This window comes from Rhamphochromis sp. 'chilingali' (genome assembly GCF_963969265.1).
Source record: "Rhamphochromis sp. 'chilingali' genome assembly, chromosome: 18".
NCBI classification, from domain to species: domain Eukaryota; kingdom Metazoa; phylum Chordata; class Actinopteri; order Cichliformes; family Cichlidae; genus Rhamphochromis; species Rhamphochromis sp. 'chilingali'.
In genome coordinates, this window is record NC_137945.1 from 17,612,837 (window position 1) to 17,637,543 (window position 24,707).

At 39.9% G+C, this 24,707-nt stretch overlaps 1 protein-coding gene across 2 annotated transcripts; it reads right to left on the reverse strand.

Annotated features, from left to right (window-relative positions):
- Nucleotides 1-453: 453 nt before the first annotated feature.
- cpa6 (carboxypeptidase A6) lies at nt 454-20,125 on the reverse strand. Of its 2 annotated transcripts, none has more exons than XM_080864488.1 (11): nt 19,964-20,125; nt 16,658-16,733; nt 12,253-12,377; nt 6,440-6,554; nt 5,905-6,006; nt 5,720-5,824; nt 3,747-3,857; nt 3,264-3,354; nt 1,876-2,078; nt 1,652-1,736; nt 454-1,389 (listed from the first exon to the last, which is right to left on the reverse strand). In XM_080864488.1, exons 2-11 carry the CDS (start codon nt 16,661-16,663, stop codon nt 1,175-1,177), a joined length of 1,158 nt encoding a protein of 385 aa, XP_080720614.1. In that variant the 5' UTR covers nt 16,664-16,733; nt 19,964-20,125; the 3' UTR covers nt 454-1,174. The 2 variants fall into 2 exon arrangements, with proteins under 2 accessions (XP_080720614.1, XP_080720613.1); XM_080864487.1 differs by lacking the exon at nt 19,964-20,125 and adding an exon at nt 19,048-19,458.
- Between the last annotated feature and the right edge of the window lie 4,582 nt (nt 20,126-24,707).

Sequence of the window (24,707 nt, forward strand, 5' to 3'; positions counted from 1 at the left end):
CACTTTCACTCGGATCGGACTGTCCCGCGTGTCAGTCCCACCGTTTCTGAATCCATAAATAAGAGCAGAGCTGCAGAATCTGCAGACTGGCTACGAAGAAACTAAAATAAGAGGCAGATGTTTGAATCGATCATTAAATGCTATTAGTTAAATCAAAAAAGGTCAGAACGTTATTCATTATAAACATCTGCTGACTACAATGATGTTTATCATCAAACATGGCGACGAGTATGTGTGCAAAACACTGACAGAACATAAATGAGGGCTGAAAGCGTGACCTTTAACCTTCTTGTAGATGTTTGCATGAAAGCTATTAGGAATGAATTATTTCTAATGATGTCAGTTGCAGCCAGAGGCCAAACTAAATGAAAATAGGCCAAAACAAAATGTACACCTGTAAAAGCGGACAAGCAGAAAGGCAAAGAAGACAGAAATTCAATTACAAAAAATATATTTTGTTTTATAAAACAACGTTTATTCAGGTCAGACACTTAAAAAGATCTCATGATAAGAACATAGCCAAGCACAAGTAAACATTTCAGACACTGTCTTTTTCCATGCCTGAGTAATGACACAGTAAGCTGCTGAGGTCGCAGGTCATTCTTTCTAAATGTTAGTCTGGACCAAATGAAAGAGAGAAAAAAGATCTACACTGAAATTTACCACTCTGAGCATATTTATTATTAGTAATAAAGGTTTTTACGCATTTTATGAAAATCTAGAGTGGCACTTGGTAAGAATATTTCCTAGAATAAAAAAAAAACCAACCAGAATAGAAACAGGCTTAAAGATGTTGTTCTTTTTAAACTTGTATTTAATAAAGCACATTTTAGAAGACATAAAAAATATTAGCTTTATCTTTACCATAAAAGTGCTGCTGTAGCATAATGAGTGATCGCATGACCACTATTCACTGTAAAAAATAAACTTTTTTTTAAAAGATGCATTACTTAAAAGATCCTGTAGGGTTCAAGTGTTTTTTTAGTGTTTGGTTTGTTTGCACACAAAAATACATCACCATCAGCTGTTATCAGAAAAAGGAGAATAAGATGAACGACAAATTCAAATTCACGCTCTGAGGATCTTTGTCGGTTCTTCGCTTGATAACATCTGAGCGGAATATGAAATCTCAGGAAAATATTAGGTGCTAAGATAGGTAAGTCGGAGGGTGTGGTCATATATATGGAAATTTCTCCCTATCTGTCTTGCACTTCTTCAGCACTCCTGATGCGATGGCTTTCACGGCTCTCATAGTCTCAGTGCAGGTTGGCTTTATTAGGGATTCAGGTAGAAGGAAACCAAAATATCCCGTATCCCTCAACTCAAATGCAAATGCGTAGGGGATCCCGTTCCTGTATGCCCAGTCGATAGAGCTTCCTGAGCTGACGTCTGCAAGGAAGTGCAAAATAGACAAGGGTAAGGAAAGCTTAAAACAGGAATACCTTAAGTTAAGTAGCTTTGATTTTAAAGCGTTCCATTTCTGTTGCTGCAGGTGAGCGTTTAGATATCGCTCCTCTCTAGAGCAACATTCAAGGCAACTCTGAATTGATCTTGTATATTAGAAAACTGGCATTTTTCTCCTAAGTTTAAAATGAATAACAGCTCATTTCCATTGCCAGAGCGCAATATTAGAAGGATTCGAGGAACTCACACAGAGTTGTGGAGGCAGGTCCGTATCTGTACTTCACGCCATAGGCAGAGTACAATGCTGTCACTGCATTGTGAGCTGCTGACTCCTGGATGCATGAAAGCAGAAGGCTAGCTCATCTCACATACTGCATTTCTTTAACACTATCAAAGGATCTGTACTAAGCAGCTCTCTCAGATTAATTAAAAAAATAAAACTCAGTGAGTGTTAAGCAATAGATATCTTACCACACAGTTGAAGTTGGGGATTGTGGCATACTTGTAGGAATATGGGTAAAGCAGCATTTGTGCATAGGCATGAATGGATATGTATGCTTCCACGCGTTTCTTGTGCTTGCGCAGGAACTTAGCGACAGCTTTGACTTCAGGTTCAGATTCGGGGAAGGGACCGCAATACGTGTCATCGCACGGATGAGAAGAGGCACCTTCATCTGGGGAAGCAAAGGGAGAAAGGATGAAACCACGTCATCATATCTTCTAACCATACCAGGATGCTTTAAGTGGCATCCTTAATCCAGAAACAGTGACCAAGCAGTAAGTGTAAAGAAATGGAAGTAGAGCAGTAGTTCGCATTGTTGGCACAAACTTTCCTGCGGCGTTTCTGCGTGGAGCATGTGTGCGTTCCTCCCACAGTTCAAAGATAAGTGTGTTTGGTGGATAGGTGATTCTAAATCGGCCACACGTGTGGCCATGTGAGAGGGGGGAAAAAGAGCTTTAGAGAGCATTAAGAGCACAGAATAAAGTGCTGTGTGAATGTGTGTAAATGGATGAATGGGGTTTGTTGTGTAAAGCTCGTTGAGTGGTCAGTAAGACTGGAAAAGTCTAGAAAACCAAATGCCAGCGTGAAGGGGAACTAATAAAGACACAGACTGAAATATGATCACATTATAATCCTTTGCAGACAACCTTATTTCACTCACCTTGACCCAAAAAAGTAAAGAGAAAAGCATCTGAACACATGCTGGTTTTAATTAAAGCCGTATTTTTAAAACTACGAAGTAAAAAGGGCTTCTAAGGTGACTAGTATTAGTCTGAAATGTGTTTGTTACTTTAGAAATTATGGGAGAAAAAAAGACATATTTCAAAGTTTATTTCAGGGATACTTTTTCTAAGGCTCAATTATCATGAAGTACATTTACACTTGAAAGTCCTTCTTAAATATATCTATAAATAGCAGAGGCAAATGAAAAACCATGAATTTCAGTCAGACTGAATGCTATCTTTGGGCTCACTCTGTCCTGTTTCATGCCTTTTTACAGCAGTCCATTACTGACTAATCAAATAGACTATAATTCATTTAATTATGGTATATTTCTCACACCATTTCCAGACTTTTATCATATATTTTGCACATATTCTCAAACTGTCATATGCCAGAACTCTAAATGCTGTGAATTCATGACCGAGCGTTCCCTTGAAGAGATGTTCTTCATGAGGTATAAAGAAATCTTCCACTCCTGTGTGTCTAGATGTATCACAAAAAAACTTTATTCTATTTTCAGCCTATGTCCTCACTCTCTAGAGAATAAATGAGAACAAATGGATGTAGTTGTTCCTACGCACATAGGGGCACATATATACTCTTAGTCAGATTTGTCAGGTGTTATTTTACCTACCACACCATTTTACTTTCCAGTTTCTGTTAGCGTCCACTCCCCTGCAGTGGAACTTGTGATTTTTGGACCGTGTCTTTCTCCAGAACCGATCCTGCAGGCAAAAAAAAAAAAAAAAAACACGTTCTTGTCCACTGGCAGTAAAACACATCTGAACAACAGGTTCATTCTTCCTGCATGCAGCAAAAAAATATAGACAATTAAACATAAATTAAGCAGCATAATAACATGTAATATCATGTAATAACATAAATTGCATTATTATTTCTCCTGTTTATACGTAGACATTTTTTCTTTCTTTAAAATTATTCTACAATCTGTAGGTGGAAAAAAACAAGCTTCCAGCTTCCCTTCTTTGCCTTGTTTTTAGCAAGCAATCCAAAAAAAAATGCAATAAAATGTATATGTAAAATGTGCTTCCCCTCTAAGAAAAGCTTCCTCTCAAAAATGTACATATAGAAAGACCAGCAGAAAAGCCTACAGTACCGTAATCCAGCTGAAACGATAGCCATCCACATTAAAGACAGGCATGATGTAGAAGTTGAGCTGGTTCAGTAGTCTTGTCATCACAGAGTCATATTGGTATGAGTTGATAGCCTGTAATAATAATATAATGTAAGTCCAGTGTAATTATAAAACATGCTCAACTGAAGAGGCATGTACTTGCAGCCCCTTCTGGTTGCACTGATAGCCCAGCTCTCTCAGGGCAAAACGTTCATACGTGCCATCACAAGAGCATTTGCTGTGTCTCCCAGCACAGTCTCAATGTGGAGAAGATACCGGGAGAGCTGGACAGGGCGGTGGAAGGGCATCAGGATTAGTAACTGCTCCTTTGGGCCGAGAGGAGCACTGCCAATGCCTCACAAAATGACTTCCACGTGCATTTATCTGACCAAATTTTGAGATTCAAACTCCATGAAACTTATAAGGATGCTTGATTGGCATTTGCCAGAGCGGCCTCACAGTGAGCACATCTTAGAGATGCCTCAATTTGTCTGTGTTTGCCTGTCTGTGACCACCACCTGCAAACTTGTTCTCTTTTTGGGGTGTTTTCTTTTCCAAAATTCTGGAAAAAAAAAAGATGTCCACACTTTTTCCCCCCAGTGACCCTAATACTCTTTTGTGAATGCGCCATTCTGGAGGAGCTGGATTACCTGTGCAAGCAGAATGGGCTGCAGGTACTGTCTCATGCTACCATAAGTGGCAGGGACGTGAGCAAAAAGCAAGAATGGAGAAAAATCAGTCATTAGGGATAAGGAGAGAGCAAATGTCTGTGACTACCACCTGCAAACTCGTTCTTTTTTGGGGGGTGGTCTTTGTTTTTGCCTCTCCGGTGCACTCGTTGTCACTTTCATTTGCATGAAAGCAACTGAAATTGATTCACAAAGGTTTCTGCATAGATTGATATCCCTGAAATTTAAATGACTTTATGTTACACTGTGATGATCAAGTGTTCCTTTAATTATTTCTGAGCAGTGTATCCTTTTTATATTGTATTCAGGCTCATTATCTATTGTGCATTCAAACAACTGAGTCTGACAGCATAAGAGGATTGGAGCTATGAGACCTGGGCACTGGGCTAATGCTGCTTATACCTGCCTTTTAACCAGACTGAGGCCAAGGTTAATGTGCTTAAGGCTTGAACAAAGATGGCACCCTGACCTCCAGTGGCCTCCCTCTGTCACTACACCACAGCACATTTGTATTTCCGTTCATCATGAGTCCATTTAAGGTGAAACAGTCATGTATTTGACTTTTGCCTTTCTAGAAATTTGAACTGAACCATCATACCGGAGAATGTCAGTGCAACAAATCATTGTTCTGTGAACGGTAAGGTTCAGTGTAATACACTTTTTACTAGCTGATGTTTAAGCAGTTATTTACACCTCAAAATAAGAGGATTTTAAAACAGCTGGTTTTAATGCACCTCACAGGTAACATTCAAAAAACACTCAAAAAAACACCCAAAACAATCCTTTGGAATTCACTTGAAGTCAGCGCTCTAGCTTTACAGATAACAGATTTTCCTTTAATTTTCTTTACTTTCTGGCACTTATTGTGCTGGACTGTGTTGAAAATCCCACTCATCTGGCATTTAAGCATTATAAAATGAGCCATTAAATGTTCTTGCAGTTAATGTCTGGCTCTGGTCTGGTACCGTCCTCACTTCAGAGAGCACGGAGACTTTAAGGGTGCAAAGGAACTTGCGTAAATGCCTGTGTTATTTCCAGCATTTTAGCTGTAAAGTATTTTCTTAAGTATTTGGATAGCTGTAAATGACAAGTGAACAGATGTTGGCACTTTGATGAACAGACCATATGTCACAGATAGCCTGAATGATGATCTACAGCAGGCAATCAGCGGGATATACATTGTGTTCCTGTCGAGGCATTTTTCGCGCATACATCAAAGAAAGAAAATTGTAAAAATTAAAAGCAATCTGCAGACATTATAAGCACCTCTTTAACAAACCACTGGCAGAAGGCAGGTCCTATCCACTCTCTGGCGTGAACACCACAGTCGATCCACACAGCTTTCTTCTGGAGACGACGTTTCTTTCCTAGCTGACAGGACACGAGCATTTTTAGCTTTAGATTAGGACAAGACAGTGTGTTTGTTAGTTTTAATGTGCCTCCTCTCCTACCTGAAGCACATAAAGCGGTCTTCCTTCATATGACTTCCCAACAGAGAACACGTCAACCAGATTGGGGTGGGTTGTGTTCATCATAAACATCCAGCTCTGGATCTGAGGGACAGGAAATGATGCAGGGAAGTGGATCTTAAAAGACTTGTTTACATAATTTTCAGAAGTAATTACTATGCATTATTGCACATCTGTGTGCTTTGTAAACGTGTGTTGTACATTGAGGGAGAGGATGAAAGCTCAAAGGACAAAAGATTTGTCCTCTGAGCTATGCTGTTTCATAGGGCTTGAAAGATTTGCAAACCAGGAGCCTGATCAACCTGGGAAAATAAACACTCTAAAGCTGTGAAGTGTCTGAAGTGGAGCGCACGTCTCGGTGTGTGAAAGCGCGAGGCCGTGGGAAAGACACATGTGGAACTGTGTAATTGAGAGAAAGCACCCTTAGAGAGGTTTTCTGTTTACCTTGTGGGTGCAATAGATTAGAGAGCAGAGGGGAATGAGAGATAGGTAGGTAGATGTTGGGCTTCATGTCTACCTCTTCCAGAGAGTGGTAAACCTCGTAGTCATACTGAGCCTCTGACCTCCGCTTGCGAGAGGAGCGATATCCCGTCTGCTTTTCAATTTCCTTCTGTAGATTGGAGATAAATACCCTGCGTGAATGAAAGAGAGTGAAGCAGACAAACATGGTACACATTATAACCACTGTAGCATGTTTCCCATCGGCACATTTGGTACTCTGACTGTATGGTGTATGGTTTATTAGACAGTTAATACAAAGATAGAGGAGGGTGTGAACTAGCCAAAGGGAAACATAAGTAATGTAATCTAAAGAATACAGAAACAGAGCTGCCCTATGTCTCATTGTGCAGCTAATGTGTGGAGATTCATATCAGGAAGCACTGGGGAGCATTTTTCTGTAAGTGATGAGTCACTACACTTTAAATTTCCATCCAAATTCAGTCCAAATAGGAGGCTGGGATTTAGAGATTGCAATTCTGTAAAATGGCAGAAGTTCAGGAAAGAACTCGTGAGCTCAGCTCAAAAGTTTAGAAGCCCCAATTCCAAAAATGTTGGAATGCCATGTAAACAGAATGCTTTGTAAATCTTATAAACCAACATTTATTCACAATAGAACACAGAAAAAATACAAAATATTCTATTGATAAAATGCAATTTTAATAAAAAAAAAAATAAGATAATTTTAATTTGATGGCAGCAACAGGTCTCAAAACAGTTGGACTGGTGGGGGAAACAAAAGGCAGTCAAAACCAGCGGTGCTAAAAAGAAACAAGTGAAGGGACATTTTGAAACTATTAATTATCAATGCATCGTTAATATGACCGGGTCAAAAAAGACCATCTTAGAGAGGCAGTTTCTCACAAGTGAATATCTCTGTGAATATCTCATCATCTACAGTTGATGATAAATTATTATCATATATTTTGGAGAAATCTGTGCGTAAAGGACAAAGCCAAAAATGACATGGTAAATGGACTGATAGTTATATAGCGCATTTTTATTCTCCTGGAGTACTCAAAGCGCTCTATACAACATGCCACATTCACCCAAGCACGGTCCTCTCTGCTTTTAGGTGCTTACTAACTACCATTCACTCTGCGATGGCTGAATTGGAGAGAAACTCTGGTTAAATATCTTGCCCAAGAATATTTGGGGTCCGATCAATAGATGACCTGCTCGACCTCCTGAGCTACAGCCACCCCAAAATGATACTGGAGAATGCGGGCATCGATCCCGCTACCTCTCGCATGCTAAGCGAGCGCTCTACCATTTGAGCTAATTCCCCGCTAAGCCCGAGCTAACTCCGCTCTCATCAGGTTCGCAGGCAGCACTGCATTAAAAACAGGTATGCTTACAGTTTTTCTCAGTCGCTTTGGTGCGTTTCTCAGATCAGAATTGAAATTCTCATAACTATTAGTTCAACCTCCACAACACTCAGTCATTTGTGCACATCATAGTAGCAATTTCTCCTCTCTCTGAACAAACTGCAAATGATTTTGGACATGAATCAGTTGCTTCCATACATTTCCCTGCTGCTTTCTGACATTTCCATTTGCTTATGTCATGTCAGTCAAAAGTAATCATACCTATGGATGCTGAATAGTCGTTCCCAATAAAACTAATAGTCATACATCCATTGCTTGAGTCATCACACACAAAATTGTTGAACTAGTTATCACATGCCAAATATTGGCCATCTGTCAAGCAAATCCTATACCTTTCTGTATCATTGTTCCTGGAAATGTCTCCGAAATTGAACAATTGATCTCGGGTGAATTACAGCTGTCACTCATGAGGAGGCGTGTGAAAGTTTAGTTGTAACCAATGACAAACAACTTGTTCACTGTCAATTATGGATGAATCCTGTGAATCCCCAATTGGCAAGCATATATAAACTGCGCAGGAGCTAGTGTGTACCATTTCTACACTTCTGTGACACAAAATGGAAGGTCAGCACCGTGGAAGAGGGGTGAGGATGCGGGGAGGAAGGGGAAGAGGGAGAAGAGGCAGATATAGGCGGATTCCTAATGAAATAAGGGCTACAATTGTGGACCATGTTGTCAATCACGGCCTCACCATGGAGGAGGCTGGTCGAAGGGTGCAACCCAATATTGGAAGAACTACTGTCAGTTCAATCATTCAAACATTCCGTAGGGAAAACAGGTATGCAAACAGTAATACACTGTACTGTACTGTGCCATCTCAGACACATCACATGTTACTGTACTGTATTTGCAATTTCACAAAAAGTTCACTCTGCACCACATAGGATTGTAAGACAACCTCGCGGAGGCGGAAGAGGGCCCCTTTTTACCCCACAGCAAGAAGAAGCCATTTGTGCAATGGTCATTGCAAACAATGCAATAAAGCTGAGAGATATACAAAGCGCTGTCATAGAGAATTACACGGTATTTGGCAATATTGAATCTGTTCCAATTTCAACAATTGACAGAGTACTCAAGAAAAATGAAATCCACATGAGCAAATGGCCCTGCTAGCAGCCATGGATGCAGCATGTGACGACATCACAGCAGGGTCCTGCAGAGGATGGATTCGCCACTCCAGGAGATACTTTCCTCGCTGCATTGCGAGGGATAACATCTGTTGTGATGTAGATGAAAATATGTGGCCAGACAGACAGGAACGTCTGGATGTGCCAGAATGATTTACTGTACTGTTACATGTGCTGTTTATTGTTCACATTAGTGCACAGCTCTACCAAATGGGTGATTTTATGTTTACATGTATTCTACAGTGCACAAGTGACTGTAGCATATTTTTCTTTTGCACAATTCTGTAGGATTACAAACACTTCTACACAATGGAAATGTGAAACGTACGTATTCAGTGTCTCAGTTACTCCCAAGACTCCCATAACATCTACAGTGACTTTACTGCACATTTCAGATGGCTGTACAGGTAGGCCATAGTGCTGTCATCAGCATTTTCAGGTGTCACCAATTGTTTTTGCAATGGGAAACACTGAAATTATAAACTGTCATAGTGGAAACATGACAATGCCATTTGACTATCTTGTTCATAAAGATGGTGTCAAGACTTTTCATTTTGATGGCACTGACAGTTTCATTGACATGGATACTTGCTTTTGAGGTATGGATAATCAATTCTGTGCATGTGACGTGCTTTTGCAGGCTATCCACTAGGTTTTGCAGTTTGCACTAATTGTTTTGGGAAATGCACTAACTGCTGTGCAAATGTTAATGGTGTTCTGAGAAACGCACCAAAGCGACTGAGAAAAACTGTAATATGTCATGGAAATCACTGCATGAGATCAGGAACACTTCCAGATATCACTGTACACACGGTTTTCTGTGACATCCACAAATGGGGGTTAAAGCGCTTTCACACAAGCCACATGTAAACATGATCCAGAAACACTGCCATCTACTCTGGGCTCATTATAGATAGATAGATAGATAGATAGATAGATAGATAGATAGATAGATAGATAGATAGATAGATAGATAGATAGATAGATAGATAGATAGATAGATAGATAGATAGATAGATAGATAGATAGATAGATAGATAGATAGATAGATGGATGGATGGATGGATGGATGGATGGATGGATGGATGGATGGATGGATGGATGGATGGATGGATGGATGGATGGATGGATGGATGGATGGATGGATGGATGGATGGATAGATAGATAGATAGATAGATAGATAGATAGATAGATAGATAGATAGATAGATAGATAGATAGATAGATAGATAGATAGATAGATAGATAGATAGATGGATGGATGGATGGATGGATGGATGGATGGATGGATGGATGGATGGATGGATGGATGGATGGATGGATAGATAGATAGATAGATAGATAGATAGATAGATAGATAGATATCCATAATCATATACTGTGCATGCTACCGTTGTATATAGTGTATTATCTTACTTATTTTTTTATTTGTACTTTATTTGTATTTTTTCTTCTGATATTTTTCCGTCTGATATCTGTACCTGAGCTGAGGTAAGGCAAAAAATTTCCCCGTCGAGGGATCAATAAAGTCTAATCTTATCTAATAGTGATGATAGATCTACAATGCTAAATTGCACACTGCATCTTTCCTACAGTCCAGACGATTTACTGAAAACATCTGACACGTCATGAAATGAAAAATACAACAAAGAAGACAGAAGACTGTTGAGCAGCTAGAATCCAAGGATCTCATATGAGACAGCAATGGGACAACATTCGTCTCCCCAAAGTCCAGCAGCTGGTCTCATCAGTTCCCACAGTCCCCCACATTTACAGACTGCTATTAAAAGAAAAGGGGATGCTTCAAAGTGGCAAACATGGCCCTGTCCCAACTTTTTGAAATGTGTTGCTGTCATCAAACTCAAAATGACCTTACTGTTTCTTAAAATAGTGCATTTGAGTTTAAATATTTGACATCTTTTCTGTTTTTATTGTGAATAAAATATGTTTACCAGATTTGTAAATTACATTCAGTTTTTATTTACATTTTACATGTCTACATGTTTTTTTTTAAATTGGGGTTGTACATTTTGAAATGCATTGTATAATTTCAGTTATTTCTTCTAGACTAACCTTACATTACCACAACCGACATGGTTGTGGATACGTAAGCTTCTGAAGGGACTAAATCTGTATAAATCTTGCACCATGTCTGTTGTTGGCTTGTCAGGGGCTTGGACTGTACATGGAACAAATAACACAGGTGATTAGTGACAAAAGTAATTTTTGATCAAATTACCAGGATGCAGGAAAACACATTTGGAAATAATGCAAACTAATGATAAGCAGGTCTGTATGAGTTTGTCTTTTAATTTTGCTTCTCTCATGTGTTGTTGCCTGTAGAGATGATATCTTTGTATATACAAATACCTGATAAATTGTGTCCCTATTGACTGCACTACCGCTGTGAATGAAGCACACAGGTATTTGGGGGTGCTGGGATGAGGCAGTAAATCAGGACTCCTGGTTTTATTGTTGACTCATTGATGAGACCATGTAACTAAGGTCACCCTCTCTCATCGCTTGCAACATCTAAACCAGTTTTCCACCTCATCAATCTCCCTGCTGGTAGGAAGAATCATAGCAGTTATGCTACTACTCTTTATGAATTACGAAATATGGTGTAATTGAGGTTAAACCACAGTTATAAGCATCATTACCTGTACACATACGATCCTTCTTCACCTCCCACCTGAGTCTAAAGCATATCATGTGATCTTTTTCAAAGCATTTTTTATAGCAGGTACGTACTAAAATACATTTCCTCATAACGTCCTTCTATAACAGTTTCTATCCACAACTCCTTTAATGATGCTAAAAATTGGGTCATTATCCTGTGAATATACTGAGATGAACAAAATGAAACCCCTAACCACCCACCAAAGCCTGTCCCCCCCGCCGCGTAAACCATTTTGTGAAAAATCCTCAATCAGTCAACAGACAGTGGAAAAAAAAAAAAATCCTCCTCTGCGCTTCAATTCCTCCCCAAGGACTGAGATGACAATGGAATTTTTTCTAGCTGTGGCTGCTTTGATAAAACTCCATCATTTCAGCGCTAATTTTGATGAGGGATGGTGTCGAGAGATGAAAGCGTTGCTTTTTGGAGCAGATTGATAGAGTGTCTCTGATGTACGTGTGTGTGTGTGTCCCAGCTTTGTGGAAATATGAGGGCCTTTGCGTGCAAAATATGGCCTATTCTGCATGTGCAAATCACATATACTGTTATGAGAAAGCTGAGTAAACAACCTTTGGATAACAGATGTGTCAAAGGGTGCATGCATGAGAGTAAATATGAGTGTCCATGCTTTTATACTTACTGATAATCAATATTTTCCCACTTTAAGCGTGCGTGTAAACCTTGCGTGTCGTTACGTTTCACGTGGACATCCACTGTGGCATTGTGACAGATTAGAGAAGCACTGTTGGGCTGCCAGAAATCCACCTAATGGAACACAGTGAACATATTAGGGTTACAGTGACAGAAACACCCAGCAGTAATGTAAAAGTTCTTACACTGTGAAAGTGTTCTTGGGCAAAAGCAGCCTCACTGAAACGGCAGTTTTATCTTAAAAAGTATCAAATTTAATTCATGAAATTTTCCTGCTTATCGATAGAAACTTTCCCATGAAAGGTGCCAGGAGTGCTAAAGAGTGAACTGTTAGCTGACCGGTCGCTATAGTTGAGCGTACTGTATGCCAGCTATCACGGTTATTATCACCCAACTTTAATGGGATTAATTTAATTTCTTTGATAAAAACAAATATTTTTTAGTTTGTGTGTGTGTTATGCCGTCTACCCAAAGAAACTCACTAGAAACTGGACTTGCACTTACACAGCAGAGCTTTAGGATTTTTAAGACCGATACCAGTGCTGATATTTGGTGATTAAAAGGTTGGATATGTCAGGGTTATACTCATAACATAAACAGATTTTCCTGACATTTGTTGTGTGTAAATATTTATGAGTCCTTACTGAGATACTATGACAATGCAGTTTTAAAATAATCTTGTTCTATTTTCCCAACTACTCGTGGATTACTCATTTATGCTCAGGACGATCAGCTAGTTGTTGTGTTTGTGGTGTTCCAAACACGTGCTGGACAAACTAATCAATCAATATATTGGACTGCATTCAGGCTTCATAATATTGTGCTCTTCTAACCTAACTAATCATTCAAAGCACTTTACTACAAACCATATTCACTCATTCATACTTTATTCTACACCTTTAAACACTTTCTATCAAATGCAAGCACGCACACGCACACAGTTTTATTAAGACCCAAACAGGGAACCATTCCTACTTCCGTGTTCAAGCAAATTTGGGGAATGATTCAATGGAGCAATCCAGAGTAAATAAACCTCACTTGGCTTTCTCCTCTACTATATGACCTCAAATATCTTTGATAACAAGGTCTTTCAGTACTTATCACGATGTGATAGCCAGAGTCCTAACAGCCAGATATCCTTGCCAACCAAATAAACAAATAATAAACCACATAGTAACTATAGCAGTAAAACTGTGGAAAAAAGCGGAGAAGACGAGAATTTAAAAGGATTTAAAACAAACAGGAAGCAACTGATCTACCAGTAAAAGCACTGTAGTCACTGTAAAGAGATTGCTGTTTCTATGTTTGCAGATGTGTACGCCCTCAGCTGGCTTTCATTTTCTGCATGGGGGCAAAACATGCACATGCTTGTTAATGTGTCAATTGGTTTAATGCTTTACAGAATGCATACCAGAATAATTTAACTACGTTTAGAGCCAGAAGGGTCAAATACCCTCAGCTGGAATGCATGGTGCCCTTGAGTGCGAACCCCTCTCTATTCCTGCACTTTTATGGTGTTTCCAAATGGTTAAGCACCCCAAATGTTTCAGCACTGCTCGTCTTTTAGCAAAACAAATCCAAAACACATATGCCAGAAGGCACTCAAATGTCCCTGATCAGATAATACAATTCCTTAAGTTAACATTTTATAGCTGTATTTATGTGCCTCAAAGAGGCATTCTTCATCTGCCTTATAAATCTTTTATCTCTTGATTGTTTATTTGCAGCGTAGCCATAAATTGGATTTGTTTTGTTTTGGTTGATGTAGCACAGACACGGGCAGAACAAGAAAGAAAAAGTTACGGTTCAATAAAAATGGAGCTGGCTCCCCTTAGGCCAGATGAGGTGAAATCAAGTAAATGAAATCAAGTTGGTCAAGGTAGATTTAATATAAGAATGCCAACAATGCTAACGGGGCTGTCTAAGCTGAATTAGACAAGCTATAGCATCTTAAATGCATTAAATCTGTTTGGAGGTCAGTCATACCTGGAGCAATCAATATTTATTCTGAAAACCTGTAAGGCCCACATGGATTGTGACAGTTTTATCCTCAAATTCAGCAACAGCCTGTTAACAAAGACTGTCTCTCCTGCTGTGGAAAAGAGATTTTCCACTTATGATGATGTCATCTATAGGAAAACGCTGAAAGTTCTCTACAAACATATAAAATGATTTCAATATGACAGGAATATCAGTTTCATATTAGCCTGTGGATGTCTCAAACAAATCTAACATGAGCCCCAAAAGAAACCGAAGCTAATTCTTTTTTGTAGCTCCCATCAAGGCCCTGAATGTTTCTGTTTATCTCAGTTTCGTCTCGGCTGTTACAGCTGGAACTGTTAGCGGTTTACTCTATCCGTTGTTTGAAAGGAAAACTATCAGTAACCACGTAAAGCCCGTGTTTTCATGCAAAGCTAATATTAAGTGTAATACCCATTTCCATCTCCTCAGCTCTAAAGGGTTTCCAGCTTTTTCTTATGTACAAATAAACTAAATGTTCTCGAGCTTTAAATAGTTGGTCAGAGGAAAAAAGCAATATGAGAGTATTTAACTTTAAGAGCTTGTTCTTGACTTTTTTTTCTATATATTTTGTTGTTGTTTTTTTAACATTTTAGGGAGGAAAGAAATCCTTAGTTGAAGACACTGCCGAGCTTTTTCCAAAATGAGGAGCCCAGGTAAAAGGAGATCTCTAAAAAATGATGCTATTTTGTCTGTGATGCGTCCGATTTTTGACTCACCTGCACCCTGAAGTGTATTCGACCTCATGCCTACCCTGAAAATGAAAAGTTTGACTTGACACTGGAGGCATGGCAGTGTGAACAAGCTACTGAAAACACATGTCCACAGCTGTCCAAACAGTGGCTGCTGCTGCTTTGGTTGGGTGGCCTTGAAGCACCCTGTCCACTGCCCATTCATACAGAAAACTGAGGCCCGACCAGGAACCTGGCTCTCTCTTAGTGTCGCTCCCTACAAATCAAAAAGCATTTACTAAGTACTTCTCTGGTTTTTTTTGTCTCTCTTCAATCCTTTTTCTGTTTTGGGCCGTACTGGCCTGGCGTTCCTGGACCACTTGCGGTAAATGGTATACCAAAGAAAGCTAAAACTGACCACACTGTCTGAAAACCAGGATTTTAGAACCACCAAGGCTCAATTTTTTAAATGAACTCTACAGTTATTATTTCTACAAGCAGACTTTCAAGGTAATTATTCTGTAATAGCAAACCTGTCAAACAAAATAACCCTCAGATTGTACATCTGTGAATATATGAACATAATTAGCCATGGGAAAAAGGTGCACCCAGTCTCCCGTTTTTAGCCTTAAATTTAAGTGTATTTTTGATCTTTTGAGAGCTGTTAGAAGGGACAAAGTGTTATTATTCCTTCCCAACTCCACATTTGCCACCTTTGACTCTGTTAGAGATCCTGGACCTTGATGCAGTTGATCCACTGTCTGAAACAAGCTCCCTGCCTTCTCGCTGTAAACGAACTTTCTTCTAATCTCTCACCAACTGTGCCCGAGGATGGCCGTATTAACGACACCCACTCTCACTGACATCAGCGAGAGACAGAAGAGAAAACTGGTTAAACTGAACATTTGGCTCACATATTACTTACAAATACTTTGACCTCATTATTTGAAACCATATTTAATATGAAGCTCCACCATTCTAACAAGCCATATGCCATATATTCCAGAAAATAAGGAAAAGGATAATAGATCCGCTTTGTGTTCCTGCTCACAGAGGATGACTGGATCACTGGATTTCTCTTTGTAAGTCTTAATCTTACAAAATAGAGAGTCCTGATATGAATTATGAATTTGCAAACAATTTAGCTTTGCATTAGCAAACTAAAGCAATGTATAATGAAGGCCATGCTGTTGGCTGGGGTAATTACTTCCAAATGAATATGGGAAAAGAAGCAAGGGCTGTTGTGTCCTGCAGGGGTTCCCCCCTGTAATTTCAGTATCTTTGAAACACATGTTCATTTAGTTCTTAAGCTGTGAGACATCCAGGCGTTTGACCCAATATGACAAACTCCTTTGTATTTCATCCCATTTTCTTTTGGTGTTTCATATTAAAAATGATTGCCGAGTGTCTCGCTGACAGTATCTCAGTCTCTCAGATTGCAAATGTGTCCTGACTGTGACAGATGAACACACTTGATTGCTTTCTGCCTCATTGAAACTGTCACATCGCCTTGTCGGCCCACCATCCCACCGGCATCGGGGCTAACTGCTTGTCCGTGGCCGATGTTCAGCTGTCAGACATTCATGTGGGCTGAATAATAACAGATATTAAACTTTTAACATGCTAAAAGTATCACATCACATAAATATATAGCACCTAGGAATGGATATAAAAGGTGTACATGAAACAAAATAAAGTGCCAACCTTCATGTGTCCGAGAATTTCTCTTAGGGTCCGGACCTCCTCATCATTACTTGGCGTGATCTTGAAGACCTGATCACTGTGAAGAGAAAAGCTTTTGTAAGCACTTTTTTTAAGTATCCTAAAGTTTTTTTTATGGCTCTGTAACAGGTCTTTGATCCATTTTTTTTGTTTTGGAAAAAACACATCATTTAAAAAACATCTGGGCCATTGTGTCAGGTAATGAAACTGGCTTTTGTGCCAATAGAAGAGGACACTTCTTAAAGCAGCATAGATTGTAGATGGGGGGAAATGGGTGGGTCCTTTTTCAGTATAGATGACAAGGATCAGACCCCAGCCAAACAATCTGTCTGAGGTGTCATTAAAGGATTATATTTCATCGTTTCCAGCTCTGCAGGTTGCACCCTCATACAGTAGCAGCGGCAGCTGCTTCACATTTTCATACTGCAAATCAGTACATCTTGTAAATATGGACTGATGTCATGTATTTACCATTTAAGCATAGTATAATGATCTTTTGTTTCTAAATTAGAAGTAGCAATTAGTTTAATGCATTTGCCTACTTTTAAAAATATAGTTAAACCCTTTTTCCAGTTGTGTAATTTTAGATAAATCCACACAGATAAAACTACAGATAGATATTTAACAATGAGATTTATCTTACTAGAATTAATGGACTCAATGAGATTTAAAACAAAACCCGAGTGAACTTAAGAAACAAGAATACATTTGACTGCAAAAAAGTTAAAAATTACACCACCGAGACAGCAATCATTACACCCCCATACAATTCTTGACATGTTCACAGATAATGGAATAAAAAACTGTAACCCCGCGAACCCTGTGAGTGCTCCTAATCCAGTCTGCAAACCACGTTTTTATGCCTGGCAGCAAAACAAAGGCTCTCTTTTTCCTCACTGTGAATCTTACATCATGTTGCTATTAAATCTGCAGATCTCAGCGTCTTCACTTTACCTTACAGTTAACATGCCGGCAGTATTTTCATTACATTCTCTTTACGATAGGCTTTATTTTATCTGCAGAGAAACCTGTCTGTTTGCCTGGTTTTCACACTTTTCCACCTTCTCTTTGAGCATCTTCGTCTTTCACTTCTTTCAAAAGTCTTTTAATGGTTTGTCACACAGGAAGTTGGGCCCCCCCCCTAAACAAAGGTGGCAGTAGGCCATTCTAAAGGTCTGAGCAACAAAGGCGTCTGGGTGTCCCACATGAGTGACTGCCCCATTTCACGCTGCTAAAAAAAAAAAAGAAACCCAGCCTGTTTCCACGAAAAGAGCAATGACAGAAGACATACTGAAACACAGTTCCTGAAACATCAGAGTAACATGCGTTTAGAAGAAGGTTCACAGGACTTTGGTACAGTAATATAAGCATGGCGTAAACAAAGACAGCCTTTAGCATCCCAATGCTTTTTAGGCCAAATCATTCCTTCATGTTTTAATGATTCTCAAAGCTGACAGCCTGTTTTTGTTACAAAGCTGGACTGGCAAAGACATTTTGCTTTGTTTCTACCAGCTACGGGGCTAAAGCTGTCCTTAAGTTGTCAGTCTGTTGATTCTCACAGCAGAACCCTTTCTGGGATGGAAGCAATTTGTTTTTAAGACGCTCAGGCCCTTAAACCGAAAAGCTCTCAGTAGTATTTTATATTTAAACAAACTACTCTGAGCCTTCCTCCATTTGGAGAATCCAAATTTCAGTGTCTGATAATGCTCTGTTGATGAATTACATGATATTAAATGAAAAGTTTGGAAGAGGAGGCTTCCAGTTGTGATAACCTCCCTTTTCTATATAATACCAAAACATAAACCCTAGAGGAAATATCTCGTTGTCCAAGTGCCCCCCAAATTTTTAATCTGGGGTCAAACAGTGATATTAGTAATTTAGGCGATGGGGTGCTTTGCCTGCATTCAGTCACATGAACCTGCAGACAGACTGATAAACCAAGACCTTTGATTAAAAAAAACAAAAACACCTCATAGCATTAGTACTAGAAAAACATTGCGCTGGAAGCCAGTGCAGCTTCAAGAATCCCCACTGTCATCTGTGCTGTATTTTGAGTAATCTGGACACAACAGACACGGTCTTATACAAATGCCATCAGTCAACAAGAACACTCTGGGAAAAATTTAGAGCAAACTTAAACATGGTATTATGTCTCAAACGGGAAACATGGATTGTGGAGATGGCGAGCACAAAGGCTGTCTTTGTTCAGTCTCTCATAAGATAAATGGTAGTGTCTGCAGACGACTTGTCAAAGTGCGCCTTTCCTTCACTCTAAACACTTCTGTCTCCCTCTCAGTGTTTACGTGAATGGGAATCCCAGTAGCCTCAGAAATGAATGGGGGGGGGGGGGGGGGGGGGGGCATTTCACTCACCCTGCGTAGCGGTTGTTGTAGAGATAGCCGAGGACGGGACACAGCACGTTATTGCAGATTATCACCCAAGTCAGTAAAACCGATGCGCGAAATGCTCCCATGTGGTCCGGTGACATTTCTGATCAAAGACGGAGACACTCTGAAGGATGCAAATAAACTAAAACAAAAATGGAAACTTGATGATTCTCGGTTCAGCCCACCACCATCAGCAACAGCAGCAGCAGTTTGGCAAAGTCGCGTATTGGCGTGCACTCTCGTTCAGTTCTTCCACTGACGAAAAAGGTGCAAAAAGTCAGTCCACTGACACGAGAGACACTTTATCAACTCTTTGAAGCTCTGGAGGGAATTGCAGGGTAGCAGCTCTTTTTAAAATGAGGAGGACCTGAATCGCGTGGCTCCGGTGTGGGCGAAGCCGGTAACTGGATCCCTCTCCGGTGCGTAATGTGCTCTGAGAGGATAATGAGCTTTAATGCCAGCCGTTAACCCGCGTCCGCCTCAGGTTATTTTTTTAAGGAGATTTATATATGTTTTAATTTTTAAGTGATGCATAAAGTTCTGATTGAATTCACCTCTAAACTTTAAGAGAAATTTTCTTCCAGTGTGTTCAGCTCAGGTGCTTTTTTGGTGCCGATTAAACATCCTACATCCGCATACAAACAATACACATGCTCTTCTCACAAGTAATTTTCATCAGCGCTCTGATCTTTTTTATACTATTAATTGTATCCCCTGTAGTGAGAATCCTGTTACAGTACCACAGTGTGCACCTTTAGGTGGAGCTTGGTATGAAAAAGAGGAGTCTGAGCCAGGAGAAGAACAAGAAAATGCTGAATCCGGAAAACAACATGAGAGGACTCTCATTCAGACCCGAGGAACCTTCTGAGATCCTAAACCTTCTGCTTTCCTGTTTACTTACATCTCTGTACTCTGAGGCCAGTGTCATAATAACCAGCTAGCATTTCTGTCAGTGCCTTGGCCTGACTCCACCATGGAGGAATTCCTCTGATGACTCTCCTTGTTCTAGGCTTTTTTCGTGCCTCCCTTTGATCCACTACCTATCACCCAGCACGGTGATTAAATGTCTAAGTCAACCAGCCTTTTCCTTTTGTGATTGCATGGCAGCAGCACATTTTTCACATACTTTTTTTCCAGTGTCAACAGCGCGCCACCTGTTCTACACCAATTACTCTACAACAGTCTCCATAACACACCCTTCTCCCCCCCCCCCCCCCCGACACACACACACACACACACACACACACACACACACACACACACACACACACACACACACACAGAGAGAGGAATAAAGTGCGCACTCACTTTAGGCAGTGAAGATATAAATGAATAACATGAAAACTAAGACCTTAAAATGGGATCGTTTTAGTTGTACCGTTCAGATAAAGGTATTTTCAGGAGTCAAGAGCTCAGATTTGGCTTGGTACAAACTCTAGGTTGATAATTACTGTTTTAAAGGCTCCTTGTTGTGCCTAAATTTATATAATAACATCAATATATACATTACTGTGCAGACGTCTTGAGCCACCGTGAATAGATGGATTTTAGTTCTGCCAATTTTTCTTTTGTCCAGTTTCCTCAAATTTTTAAGGAGACACTGCACACCATGCTGGGATATGCTGATTTTTTAAGCTAATAGCGCTTTGAGAGTCACCTTGTTGGCATATAAATAGTATTTTATGTCTGTCAAACTGTGTTAAACTTCTCAGTGATTCAACTAAAAAATGGGAACAAATTATGTGTTTTTGGAGACAGGCTGCTGGTAACAGAGTGCCGAATGATGTCATTTAAAATAGGTTCTTTGCTAAGTTGTGTCCTATGTGTAGACACAACACTGGTTTATCCCTTGAGTTAGGTGCCTTTTTATGCTTGAATGATTCAGAGGTTAGCTCTAAAGTGAAGAAAAAGCTTTCCTCTGAAAATGATCAGGTACAAGGACTGGACTGAAAAATGAGTAACAAAAAAAGACTTTCAGAAACCCCAACAAACTGCTGCTCAAGGTCACTTTAAAACATTACAAAGAGCCTGGATGCTTGGAGAGAGAAAAAATAGGGGTGCCTCAAGACAATTGCACAAAGCTGTTAACTTTGTATCCTGCCACGATCACTCAAAAATCAGTCCTAGGATACTCATTATAAAGGTGTTGACTTTAGCTATTATTGAGATAGTGCCTGTTTTTGTCCACAGACTCATGCACATCCATTCTGAAACCTCTACCATGTAGGACTTTGTTGACTTTTGCCTATTCTATTCTATTCTATTCTATTCTATTCTATTCTATTCTATTCTATGATTTTGTACTAACAACATGTTTCAGAAGCAAAAAACAGAAAATGACACGTTGCTCTGCAGCTGCAACATATTTTCAATCAAGATGGAGCTTGACCTTCTTTTTAACAGCTGAGGTTTTTGCCTTTACTCCATGTGAGGAGCACTTGGTCAGAATATCCATGCCGTGTAAAGATCCTGCTCTTCACTGGAAAATTTCCTTGCAAGATGTTTGTCTGACAGGGCTACTTTTTTCATTTTCATTTTCTTAAAGAAATAACATAAAATCCATGAAAGTGCCTGAGCACCATGACAGCTGCACACAGGAGTATTATTCATAAAACGCTTGCTTTGCCTTCCACGTATATCATGTTCAGGGATTTGTAGGCACAGTGAAAACACTGGTGTGTAAAGGCAGTTACACTGGCTGGTCATTTAAGCGTGACATGTTTGGTACAGAGGGCACTGCCAACACTCAATTTGGTGTTATTTTTAATACTCAGGAACACAGACCTGGGTGTGTAGCAGTCCTTTACGCTGTGGTCTGACTGAAGGTGGAGGCTCAAGCTCCTTTTTCAGAGCCATGAGTCTACAGCTGTACAATCTTAGCATGGCATCCAGGGCCAGTAAATCTCCATTTTCATCCCTGAGTCCCGAAACTGTGCTGAGGGGCGTGAAAGAACCCTTTGATAGGCGTGCGGTCTGCCGGGTTGGTGGCGCTGAGTGGGGGTCTGGTGAAACCACGGGGCCTCTGCAGGATCTGAAAGGTGGTAGCTGACCCCGAGCAGAGCTGTGAGTGCACATCTCTGACCATTTGACCCCAAAGGGAGAAATGAAAGAGAGAGGTTAGCAGGGGTTGAAGATGATGCAGACACTGAGAGGCAGCACAAAGTGGGGCATTTAACAGCCAGAAAAATTTGTCACTTACATAATGAAAGAAGAATTTACCACAAAAACATCATCTCAGTGACGACGACTTGCTTTTAATTAATGATCCCATTCTACAGATCAAAAAGCAAGAACATCATCCATCATGATGAGAAAAATGCATTGATGAAGCGTGCACTAATCTTTGCTCAGACATCTGCAGCTCACAGATCTCCATCTGTTTGATTACAAAGCACAAAGACTCGCTCACAGTAATAGAAATCAGTGTGCGTTACAGGAGACCTTGGCAGAAGAGTGTAGTGGTTAGAGAATATGAGATGAGTCAATAAAGTGGAAGAGGATTTCTGCAGAGTGCTGCTTGTTGGTACAGCCGTCAAGTCTGCTTACATTACACAGCATGGAAATGGAAAGGCTGTCAAGAGCGTTACGAATTACCTTTCTGTGTTTTTTGCTCAGCGTATCTTGTTTCTCCATTTTGTTTTGTTTTGTTTTTCGGCTTTCCTGCACTGTTTCGTGCTGGCAAGCAACACGAGTTTCCTCAAAAGTTTGTGTTCAGATTTATTTAGGTCTGCCTTCTTTATAAATAATGTGGGGGAAAGGCAGATTGATGGTGTCTTGGGAAATGTGATTAAAACACACGAACATACACACACACATCAGACATCAGACAGTGACTTACATTTATTACAAAGACTGGGGGATTGAACTTGCTTAATATTAAAGGTGTAATTCAGAGTCAGTGAAAAACCTTAAACTGTGTTTCACACCAGATTCTAGACAAATACAGAAATAATCCAATTTATGAATGGAAGCTCAGAAACTATTCTCGGTGATTTAGCACTTTATATAAGGAACAACAGAATTTATAGAGTGAGAAGGTATTCCTTCATGGTGTTTGATTGTAATCTAAATCTTAGATCCTGCTACTTCCTTTGTTATTCTATGAAACATACTGCTCTATATGTCTGATGGAAACTGACCATTTTTTATCCCGGCATCTTATTACTACATATTGCTGGATTTTTATTAATAGCTGCCGGGGACTTTGGTGATAACGCTCAGAAAATATGACTTTTTTCAGTTCAGCCACCTTGCTGGGTGAAACATGAACTGAAGAACTTTAACAGACAAGTAGGCTTGTGTTAACAACACGCTAAGACTTTATTATACTTATCTTTATCTTTTGTTGCATTAAAAATTTGTGCAAATCAATTGCAACGCAGCGATTGTGACTCACTACAACCGGAATTTGAGTATTTTGTGACATGAATTTATATTCTCAAACATGTAGCTCACACATTCTTTTATTTCTCTTTGTAAATGTTTAGTTTTCCTTTTCTAAACTGTTAATCTTACAGTTATGTCAAACAGAAAGTTTTCACAGGACTTTTTCCACTAAGCTTTGCTGCTTTCAGAGAAATTAAGAGGCTGAGTAGAATCCAGGTGCTGCTAATCTAATGCACTTGATTAACTGGTCACCAGTTAATGCAGAGGTTTTGGCAGTTTGGATTCAGCAGCATTCAGGTGTCTTCTCAGGAGTGGATGTCACAGCAAATTCACCCCGAGGTCAGACTGTATAATGCTCGAAAAAGTGTTAAGAACAAACAAACAAACAAAGAAACAAAAAACCCTGAAGAGCTACATGTCGGATTGAACGGGCCATAGTTAGCATGTTAAATGTTAAAGTTCACCACAGTACAAACAGAGGGAACAAGCGTGGCTTGTTTGGAAGGTTTTCCAGGAGAAAGTCTCCTTTCTCTAAAAAGAACATGACAGCACAGCTTAGGTTTGCAAAGTGGGATCTGATGAGACCACAAGACCACAAGAAGAATGTCCTCTCAACAGACGAGACCAAAGTGAAAATGGTTAATGCACAGCACCACATTTGGCAGAAACCAAACACAGCACATCAGCAAAAACACCTCATACCAGCTATCAAGCAGGGTGGTGGAGGGGTGATGATTTGGGTTCGTTTTACAGCCACAGGACCTGGGCACTATGGGGTCACTGAGTCGCACACAAACTCCTCTGTGTGCCACTTTCATGATTCAAATGTCAAGCCATCTGTCTGACAGCTAAATTATGCTTGAAATTGGGTCATACGGCAGAACGATGATCCAAAGCACAGCAGCAAATCGACAACAGAAGAATCAAGTTGTTGGAATGACGCAGTCAAAGTCCAGACCTTAACCCGACTGATATCCTGTGGAAGGACAGCAACAGACCTACGCATAAACAAATGCATGTAAACCTCAATGAACTGAAGCAGTGTTGTAAAGACAAATTCCTCCATAACGATGTGAGAGCCCGAAAGTCATCCAGAAAACAGTTACTTCAAGCTATCGCTGCAAGAAGTGGTACTACAAGCTATTAAATCATGAAGTGCACTGTTTCTGCTTTTGTTTTGTTCTGCTTTTTTAAGTTTGTGATACAGAAATAATATGAACGCACTGAGATTCATCTGAGGTTGTTGTTGGTAAGGACCA

Coding starts and splice junctions, on each gene's coding strand:
- cpa6 (XM_080864487.1), bottom strand. CDS start 19,163: ATGTCACCGGACCACATGGGAGCATTTCGCGCATCGGTTTTACTGACT. Junction 6,007..6,439: donor TTTACCACTCTCTGGAAGAG/GTAGACATGAAG, acceptor CCTGTCCCTCAG/ATCCAGAGCTGGATGTTTAT. Junction 3,858..5,719: donor GCCAGTGGTTTGTTAAAGAG/GTGCTTATAATG, acceptor TTATTATTACAG/GCTATCAACTCATACCAATA.